Source organism: Xiphophorus maculatus, chromosome 1 (assembly GCF_002775205.1).
Source record: "Xiphophorus maculatus strain JP 163 A chromosome 1, X_maculatus-5.0-male, whole genome shotgun sequence".
NCBI classification, from domain to species: Eukaryota; Metazoa; Chordata; class Actinopteri; order Cyprinodontiformes; family Poeciliidae; genus Xiphophorus; species Xiphophorus maculatus.
The window spans coordinates 3,782,926-3,808,494 of record NC_036443.1 but is presented as its reverse complement, the minus strand read 5'-3'; the positions used below and the strand labels follow the sequence as shown (position 1 = coordinate 3,808,494).

At 38.0% G+C, this 25,569-nt stretch overlaps 1 protein-coding gene across 1 annotated transcript; it reads right to left on the bottom strand.

The window, feature by feature from the left end:
• Positions 1 to 17,427: 17,427 nt before the first annotated feature.
• LOC102224682 (serine/threonine-protein kinase SBK1-like) lies at positions 17,428 to 25,077 on the bottom strand. The gene is made up of 4 exons (XM_014471468.2): positions 24,890 to 25,077; positions 22,703 to 22,868; positions 21,378 to 21,580; positions 17,428 to 19,812 (listed from the first exon to the last, which is right to left on the bottom strand). Exons 2-4 carry the CDS (start codon positions 22,863 to 22,865, stop codon positions 19,219 to 19,221), a joined length of 960 nt encoding a protein of 319 aa, XP_014326954.1. The 5' UTR covers positions 22,866 to 22,868; positions 24,890 to 25,077; the 3' UTR covers positions 17,428 to 19,218.
• Positions 25,078 to 25,569: the final 492 nt, after the last annotated feature.

The window sequence follows — 25,569 nt, the reverse complement described above, 5'->3', positions numbered from 1 at the left end:
ATATCTAAAGCTGTCTGCAAATTATGATTTTATTTAATAGGGGGAATAAAATGTGTTTATTGACTTGGACTTTGACAATACAGCAACAAGAATGTTATCGACATCCAGATCCAAGTGTAAGTGAGCAGGGAGCAAATGTAAAGTCAACCAGAAACTTGTTTTTGTTTTAACTCGGAAAAAAAAAAAACTATTTTAAACCTAAGTAAGTTGACTTAACAATAACTTGGCTGTCTAAGCATTGCTTTATAAGTTCTGACAGCTCAATCTTCAGTTGTGTTATTAGAACTTCTTACTGTAATTTACAACAAACAGTTATTGCACATTATGCAAGAAAACGACCCTCACCTAGTTGAACAAGTACACATTCTTGCATTATTTTCACTCACATTATCAAGTTAAAATAACTATTGTAATTGAAATAATTAAATTTTTGTACGCTGTAATTCTTGTATTCTTCAGCTTACATGATCAAAATGTCTGATAATGCAGTTTGTTAACTATGACACTAAAATCTCCTCTAGAACATTTATTTTGATACAGACTTAAACAGCACAAGAAGACAATGTAACACACTTCATCTGCCTCATGATGCAACACACTACATGAAAACATGCTGCTAAGCACCCTGGGAAATCGTCCCTACAACCACATATTTCTTTATTCAGACTGGTGGCATCAACTAACCCACTTACTCTTTGGTAACACAGGTTTATGCACAAGTTGAGTAGAACAGTTTAATGGAGGAACATCCTGAAGGCGGAATATCAGAAAGACTAGGAGCTTCTTAAAGAGACAGAGACACAATTTCAAAGCTTTAAACTACAAAGTCAATTTTCTTTTGAGTCAAGTTTGATATAAACCAGATTTTTATAACAACTGACTGTAACAGTTACTTGATTGTGCTGTAACATGGCATATGTGCCTAGAAAATACAAAACAGTGCCCCTTTAAAGAGTAGAAGTTACTAGACACAACTAAAAAGTTATATTTCTTTACAAATTATTATGCAAATTGGATTTAAGTGTCATAAAGATAAAATTTTTTGTTGTGCTATTAAATGTATAGCACAACAATACATTGTGTGTCAGGGCTCTTTGAATCACTAAAATTAATTTCAGAGAGCTGGTTGATTAGTTTGTCTCATGAGCTCAATTAAAGGAAATCTACTTAATAAGGATGTTCCACATTATTAAGCAGGCCACAGGTTTCAAGCAATATGGGAAAGAGAAAGGATCTGTCTGCTGACGAAAATCATCAGATAGTGTAGTGCCGTATGACAAGGTATGAAAACATTAGATATTTAATGAAAACTGAAGCGTTGTTGTACTGTGAAGAGATTTGTGGCTGATTCAGAACAAAGATGGGTTTGTACAGATAAAGGCAAAATGAGGAAAGTTTCTGTTAGACAAATTCATCGGATTAAGAGAGCAGCTGTTAAAATGCCCTTACAAAGCAGCAAACAGTTATTTGAAGCTGCTGGAGCCTCTGGAACCTCAAGGTGGAGGATCCTCCAGAGGCTTGCAGTGCATGAACCTACTATTGGGCCCCTAACCAGAGCTCACAAGCAGAAACAGTCACAGTGGGCCCAGCCATACATGAAGATTAATTTTCAAACAGACTTGTTCACTGATGACCGCTGTGCAACTGGTCCAGATGGACGCAGTAGTGGGTTGGTGGTGGATGGACACCACGTCCCAACATGGCTGTGATGTCAGCAAGGAGGTGGTGGAGTCATTTATTGGGCCGAAGTCATGAGGAGAGAATCATTGGTCGGCCCCTTCAGAGTCCTGAAGGTGTGAAAATGACCTCAGCAAAGTAGATGGACTTTCTGACTGATCATTTTCTTTCATGGTTCAAAAAGAAGAGCCGTATCTTCCGTAGCAAAATCATCTTCATCATGACAATGAATGCTGCAAGGAATACCACTGTGTCATTAGCTGCTATGGGCATGAAGGGGAGAAACTCATGGTGTGGTCACCATCCTCCTCTGACCTCAACCCCACTGAGAACCTTTGGAGTTTCCTCAAGCAGAAGATCTGAGGGTGGAATGCAGTTCATATCAAACCAGCAGCTCTGGGAAGGTTTTCTGACACCCTGCAAAGAAATTCAAGCAGAAACTTTCCACAAACTCACAAGTTCAATGGATCAAGAATTGTGCAGGTGATATCAAAGAAGGTCCTATGTTAACATGTAACTCAGTCTGTTGAGATGTTTTTGATTGAAATAGCTTTTGATTATATGGCCACTTAATGCTGCACATTCAAATAATGACCATTTGCAGTTCTTTATAATCCATAAAATGTTTAGAAAATCTGCTGTGCATAAGTTGGAACAGTGCATTTTGAGTTTTTTATTTTTGAAAAAAATTACTGTCCTCATGGGGAGCTTTGTTCAGTAAAATTTTATTTATTCTGTAATAGATCATGACCTGAAAATTATATTGACCATTTAAGAAAATATCACTTGCATAATAATTTGGAACATGGTGTATAACATGTTCAGGTTGTGCATATTTTCTTTAAAAAATTTAACTCAGTAATTAAGTAATTCTTTTTGAATATAAGTAATTAGTAAAGTAATGGACTATTTTCTCAAGGAAATAATTAGTGATTAATAACTCGTTACTAATTACAAGAAACTTGACTAACACATGAGAATAAGATTTATATATCCATAAATGTGCAACCCTGAGTCCAAAAGCATCGACTGTAACTCCCTTCTAAACTTTTAACTTTAAGCTGAACAGCTATAAAACAGACAGAAGCCTCTAATTTGTTACTTCTGTAATTCAGAGCATGGTGTCATGATCTATGGTGTCTCAAATGTGGAACTTGAACACAAATTCTGAGAATTAGTTTCACACAAGATATGGTCACTAGACCTCTTCAAATGACTGTCAAGCTCAAGGCAGTGCTGGTCACATTTTCAATTGCTTCAAATGTTCTTAAACACCCCAACAAATCACAAAACATACATAAACCACAGAAAGTAACTATTCTTTTTTTGCCCTTATTGAGCCTGAGTGACAGTAAAGATGGTTTATATATATATATATATACAGTATATATATATATATATATATATATATATATATATATATATATATATATATATATATACTGTATATACTGTATATACTGTATATATACATTAAGTGGTGATGGATAATCATGTACCATGGTACATGGTATTTGCCAGTAATCTCAATAAAGAGATACTTGTTAGTGTGAATGCTGTAGGCAATCATCATTTGAAAACGGCATGTTGTATTTTGTTTTGTAATCTTTGACATCATGTTTGATTGTAATATTGACTTTGACAGGTTAGAAGTCACATTCAACAAATTAGAATAGGTGTTGTGGTGTGATGTTTGTTAGATCTAAAATATCTTTTGAAAATAATCTGTAATCAGGCATTCAATATGCTTCTCACATTTCTGTACAGAACATCTGGAAAGTATTCACAGTACTTTATTTTTTATGTTATGTACTAATTTCCAATTGCATTACATTAATTCATTTCCTCAAAATACTACACACAAATACCTATTATGACAATCTGGAAAACAGTTTGAGATTTTTTGCTAATTCATTCAAAATAGAGAACCAAGAAATCATTTTCAGTGTTTTTGATACCTTTTCCCAGGCGGGGGGTATGGTGGGGAAACTTGTGCAGATTATGTATCTGTTACGTGCTTTTGTACACAATTTCTACAAATATTAACATTCCGCAGTAGAAAATACAATAACGAATTGATTAAGTTATTGATTAGTTATTATTTTTCCAAAGGACATTTCAGAGTGTGAGATCTGAACCTGGTGCTTTCACTCCTGAGGTACTTTAGCACAGCCATGCTGTCAGTCCAAAAGACCGATTTAGCGAGCTCCAGCTCCAGCTCTTAGCAGTGTGTCCATCTTTGTTGCAACTGTGGCAGCCATCAATTCCATTCTTGGGATGGTTGGTGACTTTAAAGGTGCAACCTTTGTTTTGGCCATGACCAATGTGCATTGAGTTTCACCAGTTTCAGAGCGCAGCAGCAGGTAACTTGCTGTTCCATAGGCATCTTCACTCGCATCAGCAAAGTAACGAAGTTGTGTGTAGACTGACACACCAAACTGCTTTTCTTTGACACATCGGTTGATTCCAAACTTCTCAAGCAGAGACAGACTTGAAATCCAACTTTTCCAGATTTTTACAACATTCTCTGGTAGATTTTCATCCCAGCTATACTTCTGCTGACATAAGTCCTGTAGAATCTTTTTTGCTGGAAGTATTACTGGAAGAGAAATCAAAAAGGGTCAAAGATGGAGCTGATCAAGGAAAGCAGACCTCTCCTAGTATGTGGTCGATCTTTGGGGTTGATCTTGAACCTGAACTGATCTGATTCAGTGCATCACTGGATGCCTAATATCCTTTCCATCGGCAGATGGTCTTCATCTAAGTCCAGATTTTTAAATCCTTGTGCCTTTTCCTCTTCTTCCTGCTGTTACTTGACCATTTGGTCAGTCAAAATCCTCCTTTTTCCAACATGTTTCTTGATTCAGCGAAAAGTGTGATGGCTTTGTCTTCATCAGAAACCGACTTAAGACAATCATCTATGTAAAAAATTTTCGGAACTGTTTTGACCATCTCTTCAGTAAACTCATCTGCAAAATCCATTGCATACCTTTGAAGTGTATAGGTAGCGATGATGATGTTGCACCAAAAATGTGCACTAACATCTTGTGTTCGACCAGATCCAGGTCATAGTTCCCCTGAGACCACCAGAGAAACCTAAGGAGATCTGTGTCCTCACTGTGGACTCTAACTTGGTGGAATATGGCCTCAACATTCGCCATGACCGCCACATGCTCTTGACGAAACCTCACGAGAACACCCATTAGAGAGTTTGTAAGGTCCGGCTCCTGCAATAGTTGTTGGTTCAATGCTGTTCCTTGAAAGCTTGCTTCACAGTCGAAGACGACTTTCAATTTCTGCTTGGTTGGATGTCTAACCCCATGATGAGGCAGATACCATGTTCTTCCCTCTGCTCCACAGGTATTACTGTCAAGTTTCACTGCAAAACCTCTCTTGAGGAGGTCATTGATAAATCCAACATGCTCTCCAAGAAACTTAATATCCTTTGAAAACCTCTTGAGTAAATTCAGTGCACTTCGCTCTGCAACTGCCCTGTTGTTTGGCATCTTTATTCCAGTGTGTGTTAAGGCACACACTGGAATGATTGACAGGACACAATCGGCCCTACGGGCCCCAGTGACACCACAGGTTTCAGCTGTTTGTACTAAACAAAAGAAGTTCACAACTTTCCTTTACTGGTTGTAATATGTATAGATGTGGGGCGACATCTTGAGCATTCTTGACACATTTCTGCTTGCAACTGCTACTCATATGTCCTTGCTTCAGACATGCAAACCACAAACCTTTGCTCCTCAAGAATTCAATTTTGTTCTTATGTAGCTTGCTCTTAAATTTTTTGCAAACTGTGAGGCTGTGGTGCTCTTCACCACAATAAACACAAGGTTTGGTGGTACTCTCTGCTGTTGTAAGTGGTGTTTTTGAAGATTGTTATCTTCTGTCCTTTGGGCTACAACAGTTGTGGTAAATACCTTCTTTGGTTTGAATGACTCCATGTATTGTTTTCGTTTTGGTTTAGTAAGTTCTTTCGTGGTTTTGGTGGTGTCCTTTACGTTTCCATAGAGGGGCTGTAAAAGGTACTTACCCTGCTGGTTTAAAACGTTAACAAACTCCTTAAATTTAGCTCTTTTCTTCATCCTTTCTTGCAGGTCACAGGCAGATTTTCTCCATGATTCTTTGAGCTTGTATGGCAGTTTATTTGCCAAAGACTTTACATTAGCTGCATTGTCCAAGTCTTCCAGATAGCTAATATCCATCATTGTGTTGGAGCAGCCAGTGAGGAAAAGTGCAAAGGACTGAAGAGCATGTCCATCTTCTGGCCAATCCAAAGCCTCTTTAATGTAGGCCTCTGAAATCTTGAAGTCATCTCCAAAGAACTCCTTTAACATCGGTTTAACTTTAGTATATCCTGCTGAAGATTCCATATGAATGCAGCTCTTAACCAACTCATGTGATTGTCCACTTTTGTATTGCAGCAAAAACTGAAGTTGATCACGATCATTATCGGTACGACTCTCGATTCCATGTTCGATGGCCCCAATAAAAGATCTGTATTCCAACGGTTCCCCATTAAATATTGGTATGGTGAGATCTGGAAGAAGCAATGCCTTATGGTTCTTCACCAGGTACTCTGTGACATGGGCTTGCTGTGAGATAGCTTGGCAAAGCCCGTCCAGCACTGGCCCATGCTGATCTCTAGGTTCAACTTCTGATGCAGATGTAGCCATTTAAACATGTCAAGCTAGAGCAGTGCGTTTAAAGTTGGCTGATTTTAATGTGTTCTGTGATGGTAGCTGCAATGTAGGTTTTATATCTTCTTTACTGTCTTTATACTCAGCTTGAAAAATGCTGTTGTCTTCCTGAACATTTTCATATTTCTGTAAAATCTCCATTTTAGTATTAGATTCTGCCAACGCTGTTTGCATTGCATGCATTTCTTTCCTTGCTCTTAAAGCAGCTTCAAAAATCTTTTTCTGAGTTTCAAACTCTGCCTTTTCTTCAGCCTCTAGTTGAATCTTCTTGAAATGTTGCTCTGCATACCACTCTGCTTCCTCTTTTTCAAGTTCTAGCTTGTCCTGTAAAGCAGCAGCCTTTGCCTTTAAAGCAGCCCGCTCTAATTCTGCTTTTAATCTCACTGATGAAGATGATGAGACTGAGCTTCCACATTGTGATGAGGAACTACTTTTGTGTCTGCTTGTCCGCCTGTTATAGACTATCTGTGGGTGTTATCTGTTTTTCACACTCCTCGGCCTGCTCAGCTCGATTCAAAACGTCTTTCATCCAACCTTCACAATGCCAAAAGAAGTCATCCATAAATCATGCTTCGGTTTGAACCAGTCTTTTTGATATTTCGTGTATTCTTCATCATCCATAACTTTCTGCAGACCAGAGTTGAGCTCTTTAAACTCTTCTCGCAAGTCACTAAAATCCACACCAAGCTTATTTTTTACAGCATCAACGTTTGCGTCATTTTCCATTAACTCAGAGCACAAGCACAACGACAGGGAGGCGGAGAGACAGCGATATACTGTAGAAAAAAAAACGGCTCCCAAATAGGATCCTAAAACGGCTCCCATTGTGGAGCCGGTTCCAATCGTTCACTTCAAAGAGCCGGCTCTTAGAGCCGGATCGTTAGCGACCGACACATCACTAATTAACTGTTCAATTTGCTTCTTCAAGCTCGACACCTTGGGCCTAGCGTGGACCTGCGTGCCTGGATTAGCTTAGACTTATGTTCTTCTGGAGCTTTCTCGGTCATTTTTACCGTTCATTTTTCACTGTCTCATTCGTCCATAACCAGCTAAACTCCTACGTCTTATGAATAATAATGTCAACAGCACGTACTGTTAAACTTCCTAGTTCCACCGAGTCACGACCAGCTTTCCTTTTTTCACTCATGTACTTCAGCTGCAGTTGTCCACTTTCCACCGAATCTATTAACGAACCGTCTCCTGCTCGACGTGTCGCTCGTTATCCAATTTACTCCTTTTCCAAAGCCTCCGTGCTGTTTTCCTGAGATAATTCCTTCTAAGTTGTATTGTTCCAGGTCGATAAGGTCCACGTAGAGCAAGTTTTTTGACTAATGTAATTTCCTAAATAATGAAGTCATAAGCTTGACGCTCTCAGTCTTTCCCATTCGGTCCACTTGATGACGAAACGACAACAAAAAAACAGACTGGATCCTCTTGATAAAGTTAAACGGTTTACTTCAGAAATAAAAACGGTACAAATGTTACTTTTCCACAAAATAATAAAGAGTATACAAGAGAGTCTAAAGAGAGAGGTCAAAAAACTGTGTGGCTCCACTCCAACTGCCCAACTAGTCACACCCTAAAATCCTTAACTGCAATTAGATATGGAAATTTAAAAATATCTTGAAAGTAAAATTAAATGTAACTTACAGACGTTTGCTGCTGCTGTTGTTGTAAAATGTGACAAGAAATTTTGCCCGCTTGAAGAAGAGCTACAAAGAAATAATTTTGGTTTAATCATTTTACACGTTAGCATAAATATAGAATAAAGAATGATCCCAAAGAAATGATGCTGCCGCTCCATATTTGATGGGTTGTAAACAACCCACTCCAACACATTTGTTCTGTATGGTGCGGAAATGTAAGTAATAGACAGAATGTAATGTCTTCCAGCTTTTTCTGTGTAATTGAGAGCTTGACACCAACAGCAGCCCACACTGCTGATAGCTGGGAAGGAGATAAATGAGTCCATTTCTATGCTCTCCTGTAAACTGGTTATGAGTCTGTTGGTTTTTTGTGTATTTTAACAATTAAAACTGGTAAACAAATGTTTATATCTGTTTTTAAAAGAATAAAAATGCTGGTCATTCATCAGATGACCAGCATTAGCAGCTTTTGGTGACATTATTATTAATAATAATTAAATTGTTTTTGAATACGATGCAGGATTTAAAATGAACTGATGAAGATGGTCTATGTGTCAAGTCTGGCCTGGGAGGGATGTCTGTGGTTCCTTTCTGGACCTGTTACCCCTTCAACCCAGTGTGATAGACTAGCTGTGCAAATGCCTTTCCACACAATTCAGCTTGATTCTCAACTCCCTTCAGTACTCTGTCTGAGATTTCTCCCGCTGTAAATAAATTTTCCAGGGTAAAGCAGAGGCTTTCGGTAACAAACCCAATCCCAAAAAGTCACTAGAAAAAAGAAAATTAAAAGAACGAGGGGTCAGAGTTAATTTTACATTTAGTACTGTTCCAGTGTGTCAAATATTTGGCTCTAGAAGTGAAAGAAATGGACAGGAACAAAACATGCAGGTGTGATTGGCTGGATATTTTCATGCTCACGTTCTCACTAAAACCAGGAAGACAGATCACATAACACCAGGTTTAAAGTCCCTCCACTGGCTCCCTGTAGCTCAAAGAATAGACTTTAAAATACTGTTGTTAGTTTATAAATCACTGAACGGCTTAGCACCACAATACATTAAAGATCTGCTGTTGTTGTATCAACCTTCCAGACCTCTCAGGTCTTCTGGTTCTGGTTCTGCTCTGCATCCCCAGAACCAGAACCAAACGAGGAGAAGCAGCATTCAGCATCTATGCACCACAAATTTGGAACAAACTTCCAGAAAACTGTAAAACAGCTGAAACACTGACTTCTTTTAAATCTAGACTAAAAACCCACCTGTTTAGGATTGTATTTGAAACGTAATCAATTACAAATTTAATGATGGAACTTTATTTAATGTCGTGTTTGGATTGTTGATTCTATGTTGCTTTGTGTTTATGTGTTTGTAATGATGTAAAGCACTTTGAAATGCCTTGCTGCTGAAATGTGCTATACAAATAAAATTTGATTGATTGATTGATGTTTGTTGCAACTGTCACTGATGATCAGATAAGTTTTGTCCTCCACTATGTGGTTTCAGTACCCCTCTTGACTCCTACATGATCTGTTAAAGATGAAGAGCTCCATCAGGAGACTCCATGAGACCACATAGGAAACCGAGTATCTCTGAGCAGGGTTCTGAGTGATGATAGTGAAACTGAGGGTAGTAATGTCTGGTTTGAAGTGTTGTAGGTTCTATCTTTTTCTCTATCTCTTTTAGCCTCTTTTAACTGCTTACACGCACACGCTGCAGCTTACATAATCATGTTTATGGGTGACTGCCAGCAGTCATAAACAGACTGAAAGTGATTAGACTACGATTTAGGGAGGGTATGGATCGCACAGAAGAATAAAAGCTAAACTCGCTCTACAATCTTTGCCTCACTTGGTTCCATCCATAAGGTGAGCTCAGTGCGGCCCAGCGATGGACGGTGAATGCAACTCTGTATCTGTTCCATTTGTGTGACATGTATGGCTTGTAACATTTGATCATTTTTCGGCATTAAAGCCTGCTTTTATATATAACCAAATCTCATTATATCTCAAGGTAGTTTACACTCAGCGGTTCTGATCAGGTCCTGAAACCGGTAAACGGGTCTGGTGGAGCAGAGAGACAAAAGTGAATGAACTCCACTAGAAGGAAGCAGAGAAAGTGAGAAGAGGACGACCCAAGTCTCACTGCAAGTTTTGTGAAATGAGAAGAAGTGTTTTCTTTGTAGAAGGTTCTTGACCTGGAGAAGGCCAGATACTGAACACGAGGTCTGACAGGCAGTTTGGCAACAAATGATTTTTTTAAAAAAAATTGGAGCTGCAGCGGAAGGCTCATGCGAAACCTTAATGCCTACAAATTTGAGTCAAAAATTTCAAGGAGTTGAAGACCACAGAGCTCTGTGAAGTTTAATAGTTCTGGATGAGAAATGGTGGACCGATACGAGGTCATGATGAGAACTCTCAGGATCATCTCTGTTTGTGGTTCCCCTCTAGTCTGTGTGCAGGATGGGTGGAGTCCTTCATGATGCCGAGTGCTCTCCCCTGCATCATGATGCTCAGAAGTGATGGGCTTTTTGTTTTTTAGGCACATGATTGGTCTGCGCACTGTTGTAGTAAAAGCTGCAGTGCTTGTGGACGCTCTGCTGTCTTGTCTTGCCGTCTGTTTGTGAAAACGTAGCTGGAGCTGCTTCTCCACTGCATCCGCTGCTGTCTGGGCAGCTGGTTGACTGGGCAGCGCATGCCTCCTCTGACCCTGCTGCTGCAACGGGGTGCAGGACTGAACATGAACTGCTTCTTCCACAATTTGCATTGCATTTGAGTCTTTTCTCACATTTTGTATTTGTTTTGCTGTATTATTTAATTTACTAATGTGTTTGTTTCTTTTTTGGTCTTGATTGCTGATTCGCCTGATTTTTGCATTGCATGTTTTTTTTTGCTGTGTGTGGAATAACTGACATAACTGTCTTTACCTGACACCTTCCTGTGTCTCCTGAGGGATCGAGTAGTGTGCCTGAAGCCTGGGATTACGTTTTAATGAATCGTTCATAAAATATAATATTTTGTAGAACTCAGTTTATTGTTCATGTGCATTTGTGAACCTAATTATTTCAGTTTGTTGGGTAGTAACATCCCCCAACTGGAGTTGTTGCACCTTAAACAAAACTTTAAACAATTTCCCCCCTTCTGGCCATATTGAGGACCAAATTACATCAATGAGAAAATATATTTATAAATTGTTACATTTAAAGAAGTACTATTGAATACAGAGAAAAAAATATACATTTTAACAGTTTGTTAACAAGTAGTTTTATCAACACATTCGGCCGCAACATCGATGATCTCGGTGTGGCCCATAAAGAAAATGGTTTTCACGTCTGGTATAAACGGAGCAGCTTCCCTTCAGACCCTGAATATTGTTGCATTCAGTGATACCTGTTAGCATCTCCTTCTTTTGATAAGCTGAAAGCTAATCCAATAATTTTGTTCTGAATGTAAATCAAATGTTAACGTGTTAAAAAAAAAATCCAAGTTAAAACCAATATTTGGTATATTTGTAAAACATTCTCCATCTATCCACTCAAAACAAAACCTGCACATTCATAAAAAGTAGAAAATCAAAAGGTAAGTCAGACAGCAGACACTCCTAATCCTTTAGCAGAAACACACAGCCAAAGAAATGATTTTCCATGGTTTCAGTTTTTACGTTGTCAAACTTTACCTGTGCCATTCTTACACTTACGCTGTCTCATCTGTTAAAACCCTGCTCTGAAGTCAGTCAGAGAGGATTCCCAGGTCTAATCTTTGCGTAGAGGTGACTGAGGGAATATTGGGGAAAACTGAAGCAATAAAAGCGAGACTGAAGCAAAGAGATTTCCTTATTAATTGTCTGTCTGAATATTTCTTTTCGTACCCATAGAGCAATACACTACATGGTCAGTTCTGTGAACTCATGAAACGCCTTGCAAAAGTTTTCACAAACTCTATGGAAGCCTGTTTCTGCCATTTATTTATTTAAAAATAAATAAATAATCTCATAATAATGAGATACTATCTCATATCTCAGATACTATGTCATTATTTTGAGATTGACGCTTAAAATAATGAGATATCTCAAAATATCTCGTTATTTTCAGATACTATCTCATTATAATGAGATTATTTTTTTATTTACTTTTTTAACAGAGTGGTGGAAACGGGCTTCCATACGTTTCCGGCACTCTGTTAAAAAAAAAAAATATATATTTTTTTATTTTATATTTTTTTAGATTATTTATCTCATTATAATGAGATAGATAATCTCATTATAATGAGATTATTTATTTTATTTTTTTTAACAGAGTGGCAGAAACGTATGGAAGCCCGTTTCCACCACTTTGTTAAAAAAATAAAATAAATGATCTTATTATTTTGAGATTGACGCTTAAAATAATGAGATATCTCAAAATATCTCATTATTTTGAGATGATATCTCAAAATAAAATACTATTTTGTATTTTATACAAAATAGTATTATATAGTATTATATCTACAAAATAGTAAAATATCTTATATTTTGTATCTTATTATACATTATTATTTAGTATCTCATTATTTTGAGATATTATCTCATTATTTTGAGATTATTTATTTATTTATTTATTTTTTAACAGAGTGGCGGAAACGGGCTTCCATATTGTATTGACATTTTAATGCTATACAAAAATGTTTTTAAAAGTAAAAAAGAAAAAAGGATGCAGACCCTGAATAGAAAATAAAAAAGGCGACTTAAACAGCAACTCTGACAGATCATCAGTAGAGCGGTAGCTAATCTACCACATTGATCACTTATTAATAATCTTAAATAAACATCAAGCAATAAAAACACAAAACTGTAATGGACTGCATATTCTGTTTTTTTGTGTGGCGATATTAATATTACTCTTATTATTATTAAAAAACATCCATTTATTATCTAGTGTGAACAAAATCTTTTTGTACTGTGGGAGGAAGCCGGAGCACCCGGAGAGAACCCATTAATCAATCAATCAATCAATCAATAAATCAATCAAAGTTTATTTGTATAGCACATTTCAGCAGCAAGGCATTTCAAAGTGCTTTACATCATAACAAACACAGAAACACAAAGCAACATAGAATCAACAATCAAAACACGACATTAATTCAGGTTCCATCAATAAATTTGTAATTGATTACGTTTCAAATACAATCCTAAACAGGTGGGTTTTTAGTGGAGTTTGCATCCATAAAGGTTTACCTGTTACACTCCTACTGTGTTATATGGAACAAAATACCTATTGCTATTTTTATTCACGCTCACAATCACAGTTTAAAACGATGTAGACAGCATTTTAATGGGCTTCTGGCACGAGGCTCCGTACTCCTCGTTCACAGAATTTCGAGCAGGGACTCTGCCGTCCCTCACGGATTTTTGTGCAATTCTTTTTGTAATTCTTTTTTTATTTAGAAAGAGAGATTCCCATCACATTCGTTAATTACAGCTTTACCCATCTGAGCTTGTACATGAGTATACAACCGGAGAATCCAAGTGATTTTGTCCATACTGCCTTTCTGGTATTTTCTTTTACAGACTATTACTAAATTTTGTTTTGAACAATAACAAAAATGAACAGAATTGAACAATAACGGGGATGGCACCATCTCGAGCAATAAAAAAAACACAAGAACATACAAGGGCAGAGCACATAGTTCTCAAGAACAATCAAATGAAGTCAGATCTAATTGGTTTTACATACTCAGTCCAATTGGTCCAGATCTTATAAAACTTTCCTCTTTCAACTTGGAGGGAAAAAGAAATATTTTCCATAACATAAATCTGATCAACAATTTCAATCCATTCATCGATAGTGGGTGGGTCTGGTTTTAGCCATTTCCTTGTGATGGCTTTCTTACTGGCTGCCAGTAGAATCGCCAGAAGTGTTTTGTCTTGGTTGGTCCATGTGTCCAACTGTAGGTTGCCCAAGTACAACGTTTCACATTTGAATGAAATTTTTACATTGAATATATTTTCAATATGTTTGTGGAACTCTTCGCAATATGGTTTTATTACTTGGCAGTCCCAACAAACATGGAAGTGGTTGGCTCCTTTAGACTGGCAAAGTCTCCAGCAGGCGTCCCCGTTGTTTTGATATCGTCTCTGAATGGGTGTAACAAAAAATTGTGCAATGTTTTTCCAACAAAACTCCCGCCATGTGTTTGATCCGGTCGAGACCCACTGCAGTTGACATATTTCTTCCCATCTTCTTGTGAGATTATTACCTTAATTTCCTTTCCCCATTTCCTCTTTATGTATTCTGTATTCTCATGTTTAGATAGCTGTATGGCATTGTATAACTTAGAGATAATTCTGCTGTCTGATCTGGGTTTAATTAATGTTAGAAATACCTCCATGAAACTGGAATCATTTTTTCTCAACACTTCTTTAAAATTTCTATTAAAATAATGTCTCACCTGCAGGTACCTAAAAAAATCAACTTTTTCCAGTCCATGATCCTTCTGTAAGGTTTCATCCATCCATCCATCCATCCATCTTCTTCCGCTTATCCGAGGTCGGGTCGCGGGGGTAGCAGCTTCAGAAGGGAGGCCCAGACTTCCCTCTCCCCAGCCACTTCTTCTAGCTCTTCCGGGGGAATCCCGAGGCGTTCCCAGGCCAGCCAAGAGACATAGTCCCTCCAGCGTGTCCTGGGTCTTCCCCGGGGCCTCCTCCCGGTGGGACGTGCCGGAACACCTCACCAGGGAGGCGTCCAGGAGGCATCCTGACCAGATGCCCGAGCCACCTCAACTGGCTCCTCTCGATGTGAAGGAGCAGCGGCTCTACTCTGAGTCCCTCCCGGATGACTGAGCTTCTCACCCTATCTCTAAGGGAGAGCCCAGCCACCCTACGGAGAAAACCCATTTCGGCCGCTTGTATCCGCGATCTCGTTCTTTCGGTCATGACCCAAAGCTCATGACCATAGATGAGGGTGGGAACGTAGATCGACCGGTAAATCGAGAGCTTCGCTTTTTGGCTCAGCTCTCTCTTCACCACGACGGACCGGTACAGCGCCCGCTTGACAGCAGACGCTGCGCCAATCCGCCTGTCGATCTCCCGCTCCCTTCTTCCCCCATTCGTGAACAAGATCCCGAGATACTTAAACTCCTCCACTTGGGGCAGGACACCCCCCCTGACCCGGAGAAGGCACTCTACCCTTTTCCGGCTCAAGACCATGGCCTCGGATTTGGAGGCACTGATCCCCATCCCGGCCGCTTCATACTCGGCTGCGAACCGCTCCAGCGAGAGCTGCAGATCACGATCTGATGAAGCCAAAAGGACCACATCGTCTGCGAAAAGCAGAGATGAGATCCTAAGGCCACCAAATCGGATCCCCTCAACACCTTGGCTGCGCCTAGAAATTCTGTCCATGAAAGTGATGAACAGAATCGGTGACAAAGGTGTAAGGTTTCAAAGCTCTGAAATATCCCTTTGTGGACAAATGAATAATAGGTAGTAAAGCCCTTTGAGATCCATGACTTGAATCTGTTATCTTTTCTATTTGGTGTAAAATCCGAATCATAGGCTCACCACCTCATCATTTTAGATGCGTCTCAGAGGCATTCAAAATATGATGCAGCACTTCTTTTTTTTTTCACGTCCGAGCGAACGTTTCTTCCTTTCTTCACGACGTCTCCGTTCTGCGTTGCAGACGTCGCAGCCAGGTAGGATGGGTTCTCGGATCCTGGGAGCTTTGGGAAGTTTGGGGGGGTATTTGTCCAATATGACAGATTTCTCTTCCTGGGTCTTTAATGTCGCTGACAGACTTGAGGTTGGGCCAGAGGTTGGGCCAGAGGTTGAGTCTTTGTTGTCTTTGGGCTCAACCTCTGAAGTCATTTTTGCTTCACAGCAAACTTCCCCAGCCGGGGAAGTCTCTTCTTCAGTATCGTCATCTGAAGACTCATCGTGCTGCGAGTCTTCTCTATCCAGTATTGTTTGCTTCCGTGTCCCAAAAGTGTTGAAAAGGTATTCGGCGTAATCCATGTTCTCGTCTTGAGAGCTGCTACAATCAACGGTGACACCAGGAAATAGTGTGGTCACAAGTTTTCTCACACCAGTTGTTACTAAATACCCGGCGCCAAAAGACAACGGAAAAAAGACGGCAGCTGTTAAAAGTTTCTCCATATTACAATCCTAGAAAAAGAGAGCGAGGGGTTGAAGTGGTATCTGTCAAAGTGCTATTTGTAAAATACCTGATGTTTTGAGATGGACGCATTCATAACCTCAGATATTCTTTGATCTATGACATAGATCTGTGTCATAGATGTCGTCATAGCTACAATGAGCTCACTGTAGTTCTGGGGGAATGTCTTGCTTCTGAACGTTGCTATGGAAACGGTCAGATCAGTTCTGCATGACTCAAACTATTAACCCTTTGCAAGTGTATATTTCAGGAGGCTGGGGATTAAAACAGGGATTTTAATAGTTAAATATTAAGTTTAGTTTGACAATAGTATATTAAAACCATTAATTTAAGTAGGGTTTTTTTTATCATTCTATCAGGTTTAAAATTTTGAATCATACTTGACTTAAAAGAAGGCTTTAGTATAGTCCAATATAACAAATTCGTATGCATAGGAGATTTAACTAGTAATCATTTTTATCCAAATAAAAAATGATCATAAGAAATATAAACATAATTTATCCTAAAGGTCTGAATGAACAAAACTGAATTTAAGCTTCTACAGACATGTAACATTTGTGGGTATAAACAGGTTCTGTTTAGCTTTACTGATCATAAAAATGGCTGTTAGGATAGCAACGTTAGCAGACCCTCTTATTAAATCTTTATGAGACTGAGTGTAACTTTGCTATTCTGACTGTTCCCAGAATTTGAGGGCCTGATGTATGATGGGATCCATTCAGAGATGCTTTTCTAAAAAAAAAAGAAAAGAAAAGAAAAGTACTAAATTTTGAACAATTCTTCATACTGTTGACTTTTCATAATTTACAGAATGCATTTTCTCAGAAAGACCAACAGTCATTGAGGACGGAGGTGAATGTTTGGCTTGATATTCTTTTCGCACACTGGCACTGTAATTTCCCAAAATGACCAAGGGACTCTTTTGGGACATTGAAGGTAGCAGAGCATGAATCTGATGGTTGTTTCATTCTGAATGATCCTGAAGTCCTTCGGAGAATAAATATTCCACCTAAAAGTTGAATTGCAGTGAAATGTGATGCTGGCAAGCTTTGGAAGGTTTACTGAAAAATAGACAGTGATTAACATAAGATTTTATCAAACAAAATATGTCTTGTGTGACGTGTTTCCTGTAAAGCTGCTTTATGCAAAAATACACAGTGAACAGACCAGAAAACCAGTCTAGTCAAAAGTCTTTTCTAGGTTTTGACTAGAAATGCATTGACCCAAATGTAGGCAGACTGGAGGCAGAGAGGTGAAGAGATTTAATGATGGAACAAATTAAGACAAATAAAGTTCTCTCACAAATTGGCCAAGGAGCTTAAACACAGAAAAGAAGTGATCAATGGCATGGGAACCAGGTGAGTCTAATCAGGGGAATATTTAACAGTAGACCGAAGATAACCCACTGAGAGCTGAACTAGAGAGAAAGGGAAACAAGTCTAACATGTAAACAAGATTAGCAAGCACAACATTCTGCCTTACTTAATCTGACAGGTTGGGCAAAAAGAGCATTAATGAAAAAAGCAACCAAGAAGCACGAGGTATCTGAACGAAGAACTCTGACTTGATAGAATGCTGACAGCTTAACATCCATTCTATCAATCTGAGCTTCACAGAAAAATGGCAAGTAGAAATCCAATATTGAGATGTCATATGAAGCCCTGTTTAAAGTTTGCAACAAGACATCAAGAGTTCTCATTAATTACTTAGATTTACTGTTACATTCACTTCAGAAACGTAGAAAAACGCTGAACTAATAATATTTTAAAGAACAACATATTCTTTAAAATATTGAAGCAAAATAAAGCAAGAATGTTCTTTAATTTGCTTCTTAAAACAAAGAACATAAATGTTTTTCGTGAACAAGCACACATCCAAACACAGAGCTACACCCACACAGTCTATCATAAACTGATGTTTGTATTATATTACTAAATAGTAACTGTTCAACAAAAAGGTACACAGTACTGGTTAACACAGGATGTAACCACAGCCCAACATAGTGTATCTGAAAACACTTCAATCTAAACACATTTGTGCGTGGGTGTGCGTGCGGGTGTGTGTGTGTGTGTGTGTGTGTGTGTGTCCTTATTTATGAAAGGTTTCTCCATAAGCCACACACCTGCCCTCCACAACCCGACTAGGGTCACAGATCTTCAAAGGCTCCTAAAGTTCAGAGCCATGTTTTGTCAGACAGAAGATAAAAATGATCTTTTAGGGTCTTTAAAAAAAACAATACAAAGAGCTCCAGGACTAAAGGTTACTGTCCATCAGAGTTGTCCATAAATGTCAGAAGATTGGAAAATGTCCTGTGGTCATTTTAGTTTACTGCTGGCAATGTCAGCATCCAGGTCGTCCAGGTGAAAAAATTGCTTAAACTAAAATCACATGTTTCACATAACATATAACAAAACTGCACCTATTAGATTTGAAATATTAATTTCAAACAACATTATTTTGTAAAAAATACAGTAGCTATACAGGAGAAGATTTTTACATGACTAGCTAATGTTTTGGATCAAATCATTTGTATTTCAGAGAATTCGAAATGTATTTTCTTTTTTTATTTTGTACATTGTTCTTATGTAAGAAAAAAAAATCTTTCTTCCAAGGGTTTCTGATTCATCCTTTTGAATCAGAAATGTTGTTCTGTGATACATATACTTAATTCAATTCAAATTGAATTCAAAAATACTTTATTCATCTCAAAGGGAAATTAAATGTAGCTGTAACTCATATTAATTAAATTCTTCAGAGTTATTGTAGATAGTCACAGCTGAAGGCAGGAAATCACTGTCATTGCATTGCCTTCCATTATCTAAAATAATAATGGAAATTAAAAAAACCCAATGATTTATATTTAAATGATGTCTACCTTTGGTATGCCACATTGGAACTTTTAATTGAACCGAATAAACATTTTTTTCTTTTAATTACGACGCGAGTAAACACAAACTACCTCCATTCTTTTGGTTTAATATTAATCAACATATTTTCCTACACAACATGCCTCCAAATAAGGGCACACTCTGTACATTTATCTAGAGCAGCTCGTTGCCATGGTCTTTTCTCAGCCAGTCTTTTTCCATGTACGCTCTCACTGCTCCTGCTGAACTCCTCTGCGATGCGTCTGGAGCCAGAAGCAGACTGAACATCTCCATAGCCTCTGGGGTGAACCTCCTCCACAGAGGAGGGACGTCATCCTCCACATAAACTTTCTTCTTCGTCTCGCACCAGTCGGCAAACTCCTGATAGAAGCTGTCCGAGTTCATGCAACGCTCCCATGGGAAGTAACCGGTCAGGATGCAGAAGATGACCACTGCAAAGGCCCAGGTGTCCAAACTGGGCTCCACGCTCAGAGGAGGCACTGTCACCTCTTTCTGGTTGTCCAACAGAGCCACGCTGCAAAGTTCCGGGGCCATGTACGGCAAAGTCCCTGTGATGAAGCGAATGAGGGTTCCTCTCTTCTGGGCGAGGCCAAAGTCTGCCAGCTTGACCTGACGGCAGTGAGTGTCCAGCAGCAGGATGTTTTCAGGCTTGACATCCCGGTGGACCAGACCGTGGCTGTGGATGAACTCCAGCGCACTGGAGATCTGGAGGACGCAGCGTTTTACTGACGACTCCGGGATTCCCACCTGGATGAAGAAAGAGAATATTCATTTCTATTGTTGCATTATGAATTTAAATTTGTTACAGTTTGTTTTTATTTGAAATCCAAAACGCAATTCAAGTGTGAATGTTTCATGCAGCAAAAATCAATGAACATTTCCATATTTGTATGTTTCTTTGATTTTATTTGATTTATTTAACTGTTTGTTTTTGTCACCAGATGTCAATGTGTTGGAACAATCTACAAGTCATTGGTTTAAAGCAGAGTATCAGTTCCACCTGGTGGAAAACCTGAGCCATTACATTTTATGAAATTGTATGTACTGTATGTCATTTAAATACCGATGGGTTTATATTGGTTACCTGTAACTTTTTATAGGGTTCACAAATAATGAGATGTTCAAGGTCATACATGAAAATTCCATATCACTACACTAATCTTTATTAATGGTACACACAAAAACATGCACCACATGTTCCTTTAAATAAAGACTAGAACCCCACCTCCAAAAATGGAGCATTGATAAACATACTTTATATAAACTGATGACTTTGATGATGGCACTCCACAAAATATAGCTTTACTGGTTTCTTAAATGGTGACTGTGCATTGTTTTTATGATGTTTTTATTTTTGTGTTTTTATAATGTAATGCACTCTGGACTATCATGTTGCAAATGGATTTGATTGATTGATTGAGTGATATGGCTTAGTAGTAAAAATCTGTCATTTAAGTGACTGTTAGATTACAGACCTGACTGAAGGCATTTTTTTCAAATAAGGATTATCTGTTTAAATGTTTACTACATGACAAAAGGAACATAAACAATCCTTCAAATCTTTGCATTTCCTTTACAGCAATGGCTCAGGAATGTCAGGGTCCTGCTATTTAACTTACAGGTAGCTGTGCTGCTTTATTACACTATTTGTATGTTAAGATAAATAAGCAAAAATGACATTTTGTATTCATATTATAATTTTTCTGACCATTTTATTTTTTTAGGGCGCCACAAACTTCAGCCACCACAAGGGGGCGACTAATGCTTTCAGCCCAGGTGTAGCAGTGAAACCAAACCAGCTATTTAGAAACCATTAGGACTCTGAAGGGGCTTTTTACGGTGCTTCCTCCTCTAATGCTACTAATTGATACTAAATATTTACAGACTCTGTATTGAAACATATTGCTAAGACAGGAAACATTTATTGAATTATGGACAGTATTAGAACTTGAGATCATGTTAATTATTCTCTGGTGTGTGTTGATGTAGGCCTGCGTTTCAGAGATGTTGACTATTTTGAATAGATTCAGTGTAACATGCAAGAGGTGTGTGTAGGAATTATCTGTTTTAATCATAAGGAGATCTATTTCTCATCATTTCTGTTGATTTTCAAAACTCTGCTTTGTGTCAGTAATTCTAAACATTTTCATCTATCGCCCGGTATATATATTCATATAGCTGACATTCTGAAAGTTTTAACTTCAGCTGCATTAGAAGCATTTTGACCCACAGTCAACATTCACCCTAAAATGTTTCTAAATATAGCATCAGCTCTGTCACAAGTCTCGCTTAAACAATGAATGACTTCTCACCTTTGGCTTGATGACGGCAAACAGATCCCTCCCAATGACCAGCTCCTGGGCGAAGCAGTAGTGCTCTTTAGACTGGAAGGCGATGCCAAACAGGCCCACAATGCAGGGGTGGCAGGACAGGTGTAAGGAGATGCAGTACTCTCGTAGAAAGCCCTGCAGTTTAGTGGAGGCTTTAGGCATCACTTTCAGGGCCATTGGAGTCCCTGCAGACCAACCACAGTGCAGTCATCACCGACGGAAACAAACACCGTTACTGCTTCCTTCAGGTTTCATACTTGTTTTGCCACAGAGGAACATTGAGATCTCTTCCAGTTTATTTCCATATACTGACCCCTGCTGGTTTTTCAGTTCTGTGATCTGCGTTAATCTGTATACTTCGTCTACCTTTACCAGTTAACTGCTTTACTCACTGACTCATAAGGCACCATACAGCTAAAAGAGTTCAGCTGAGTATCTCTGATCAAAATGTTAAAGTTTTTCAGCTGTCGTTTGATAATCGTGGTTCCCCTGTACAGGATTTTTGACTTTATGAGTCTTCAAAGATATCATAACTAGCCTTGCTAACTTTTAGAGAGAGATTTGTTTCTACACTGTGTGGTTTCGAAACACAAAATAAAAATACATCTTGAATTTTTCTTTTTGAGAGAAATAATGAACAGTACTTAAAAAAACAACTTTCAGACTCCGTTCATAGAGCAAATAAATAGCAAATAAATATTGATTTTATTGGTTAATTCCATGTACATAGACCCAGATTAGCAAATAACTGAAGTTTGAAACTAACAGTTGAAGTATGATCAGAAGAAAAGAGTTTCACACTTTCACAGCAAAGTTTGTGGATCAACACCAGTTTAGTTGTGGAACAGTTCAGAACCAGTTTGAAGTGATTGACATGTCTTTACAGGGCCATTAGCTGTAGATTTTTTAAAGAGAAAAATAACAGATTCTACACAAGAATACAGAATAGTTGTTGGCTTGACTGTAGTTGTGTAATGGCCAATTATAGAACCTTGTGGGACTTCCTAGGACATAGAGGAAAAACCAGGAACATCATATTTTAACAGAGTTATCTTTTGCAGAATTCCATAATATACCTCAATAGTTCAGCGATGTTTCCTAAATAGGACTGTTTTGAGATTGGAAAATTCATAGCTATCCAGTAATGTTTCTACAGAAATTTAGACAAATAATATTTGGTAATTTATGAATAAAAAGAATAAAAAGACTTGATGAATAATGCTTTACATGAATGTACATTTTGTAATATCTTTCCACTTTGATTTAAATAAACTGCCCCCAGAGGCTGCAGTAGTAATAACGCATACCCCTAAAACGATGGGTGACCAGCAACACTTTGCCATATTTTCCCCGTCCGATCTCCTTAATGATGTTGAAATGTTCCTGGATCTCCAGCTGACCGATGCTCTGAGACGTCAGCTCCATCAGTTCATCGATGAGGCACCCTTCAGCGAGACCCAGCTCAATCATCTCCTTCCGAAAACATAACATGAATAAATTAGTTTTTTTCTTTGCTTGCATAAGATGTAAGAGACAGGGCTCAGCTTTAAAAAATATCTAATTTGCCTGTTTGTGCATGCATTTACCTGAGTTCTAGCATCGAGTAAATATCTAACTTGATCAAAATTTAATGGAAAGTAACTTTGATTCAAAAAAAGCTTTTTACTGAAACAAAAGATACATTTTTTCTATCTCCTGACTATGTAAGGCTTTTATTTCGTTGATCTGCGTTAAAGAAAAGATTCTTTCTATGTTGTTTGATGTAATGCCTGTTTGAACAAAATCTCTTCATAAGCATGTTTATACAGTATATATATATATATATATATCTCCATCCATCCATCCATTTTCTTACACCCTTGTCCCTAGTGGGGTCAGGAGGGGTGCTGGTGTCTATCTCCAGCTAACGTTCTGGGTGAGAGGCGGGGTCACCCTGGACAGGTCGCCAGTCTGTCACAGAAACAGACAGGACAAACAACCATGCACACACACTCATACCTAGGGAGAATTTAGAAAGACCAATTGACCTAACAGTCATGTTTTTGGACTCTGGGAGGAAGCTGGAGTACCTGGAGAGAACCCACGCATGCACAGGGAGAACATGCAAACTCCATGCAGAAAGAACCCGGGCCGGGAATCGAACCCAGGACCTTCTTGCTGCAATGTGCAATCCTGAGTCCAAAAGCATCGACAGTGACTCCCTTCTAACCATTTTAACTCTGTTAACCTGAACAGCTATAAAACAGACAGAAGCCTCTAATTTGTTACTTCTGTAATTCAGAGCATGGTGTCATGATCTATGGTGTCTCAAATGTGGTACTTGAACACAAACTCTGAGAATTAGTTTCACACAAGATTTAGTCACTTGACCTCATCAAACCAAGATAAGGGGAAGTGCCAAGCTCACTTCCTTAAAGTACATGTACGGTTGTCAGGGCAGTGCCGGTCACATTTTCAATTGCTTCAAATGTTCTTTAACAGACCAACAAGCTAAAACCAAACCACAAAATATACATGAACCAGAGTGAAGTACAGAAAGTAACAATTCTTTCTTGCCAAAATTGTTTTTCCCTTTATTGAGCCTAGATGACAGTAAAGATGATTAGAAGTGTATATATATATATATATATATATATATATATATATATATATATAGATATATATATATATATATATATATATATATATATATATATATATATATATATATATATATATGTATATATATATATATATATATATATATATATATATGTATACATATATATATATATATATATATATATATATATATATATATATATATATATATATATATATATATATATATATATATATATATATATACAAAATGGAACTAGGTAAATATTACACAACAACCTTTTTTCCTCTTTTTTTATTCCAGCTTTCAGTCAAACCTCTACACAATACACACACACACACACACACACACATATATATATATATATATATATATATATATATATATATATATATATATATATATATATATATATATATATATATATATGGTAATCATGTGATGTGGTCTTGTCGCTGTCATGTACACAGCATGCGTTGTCCTATTCTTGGTTAGGATCCTTATCACATAATCTACTAAAAGATGTAACTTTTTTTTTACATGTGTAAGTTACAACAATCACCAAAAGTCAAGATAACTAATAATTATAGTAGCACATAATGATGTCAATGTATTGGTTTAAACCTATACTGTTTAAATGTATATTTATCAACTACTATTGTTTTAGTTTCTTCAGTTATTTTCTGAAAATTCACTCTTTTTTAACAATGTTGTCATCATTACTTATATGGGTTTAATGACACATACAGTAAACTATCCAGCATGTACCTGGAAGACTGAGATTTTTTCCACATATGTCAATGATAAGTTATTAAACTCTGAGCTGCTGTTGTTACATTGATGTTAACAGTGAGTAGCTACTGATAATATCTTTAAACCTCTTTATTCTTACCTTTTTTCACGGCTGCTCCCAAACACAGTCACTGGAATTTGAATAGCAAGCAGTGCAAATGAACAGAATGTCTACAGCTGGTAAATATACTCTGCAAATGCTGAATCAATATCTTCCTTATTCCCTCTTCCAATTTCACTAGTGCTGCTGCAGCAGGAGTAGCTCTGGAAGCTCTGCACTGTCCCGCTCACTGCGGTGCGTTCAAATGCTGTGAAACATCAGAGCCAACTTTAACAGCTGATTACAAGCTGGCTCTGCAAAAGACACACACACACACATACACCCCCGCATATGCCCACACACACGCATGGCTATCTTTGTGGGGACTTTCCATTGACTTCCATTCATTTCTACAGCTTATACCTCACCCTTATCCTACCCCTAACCAATACTCAATTCACACCTTAGTTCTAAATCTAACCCTTGACCCAAAAACAGTGTTTCCCCTTTGTGGGGACCAGGCTTCTGTCCCCACAAGGAGCAGTGGGTCCCCACAACTTAGTATGTGTCACGAAAATGGTCCCCATAAGGTATTACAAACAAACGCACACACACACACACCCCAACTATTTAGAATGTCTATGCATATTAGGACTTTATGCGCAGTCCAGACATTTTCACTCATCCTAACCAGTAGCAGTATTTTCCTAACCTTAACCAGATGTAATTCATGCCTTACC

Excerpts from the sequence above, each read along its gene's own strand:
- LOC102224682 (XM_014471468.2), bottom strand. The coding sequence starts at position 22,865 with ATGATTGAGCTGGGTCTCGCTGAAGGGTGCCTCATCGATGAACTGATG. Across the intron at positions 21,581-22,702 it reads GGTCACCCATCGTTTTAGGG|GGACTCCAATGGCCCTGAAA; the intron begins GTATGCGTTATT and ends GTTGGTCTGCAG. Across the intron at positions 19,813-21,377 it reads TTGCCGTCATCAAGCCAAAG|GTGGGAATCCCGGAGTCGTC; the intron begins GTGAGAAGTCAT and ends TTCTTCATCCAG.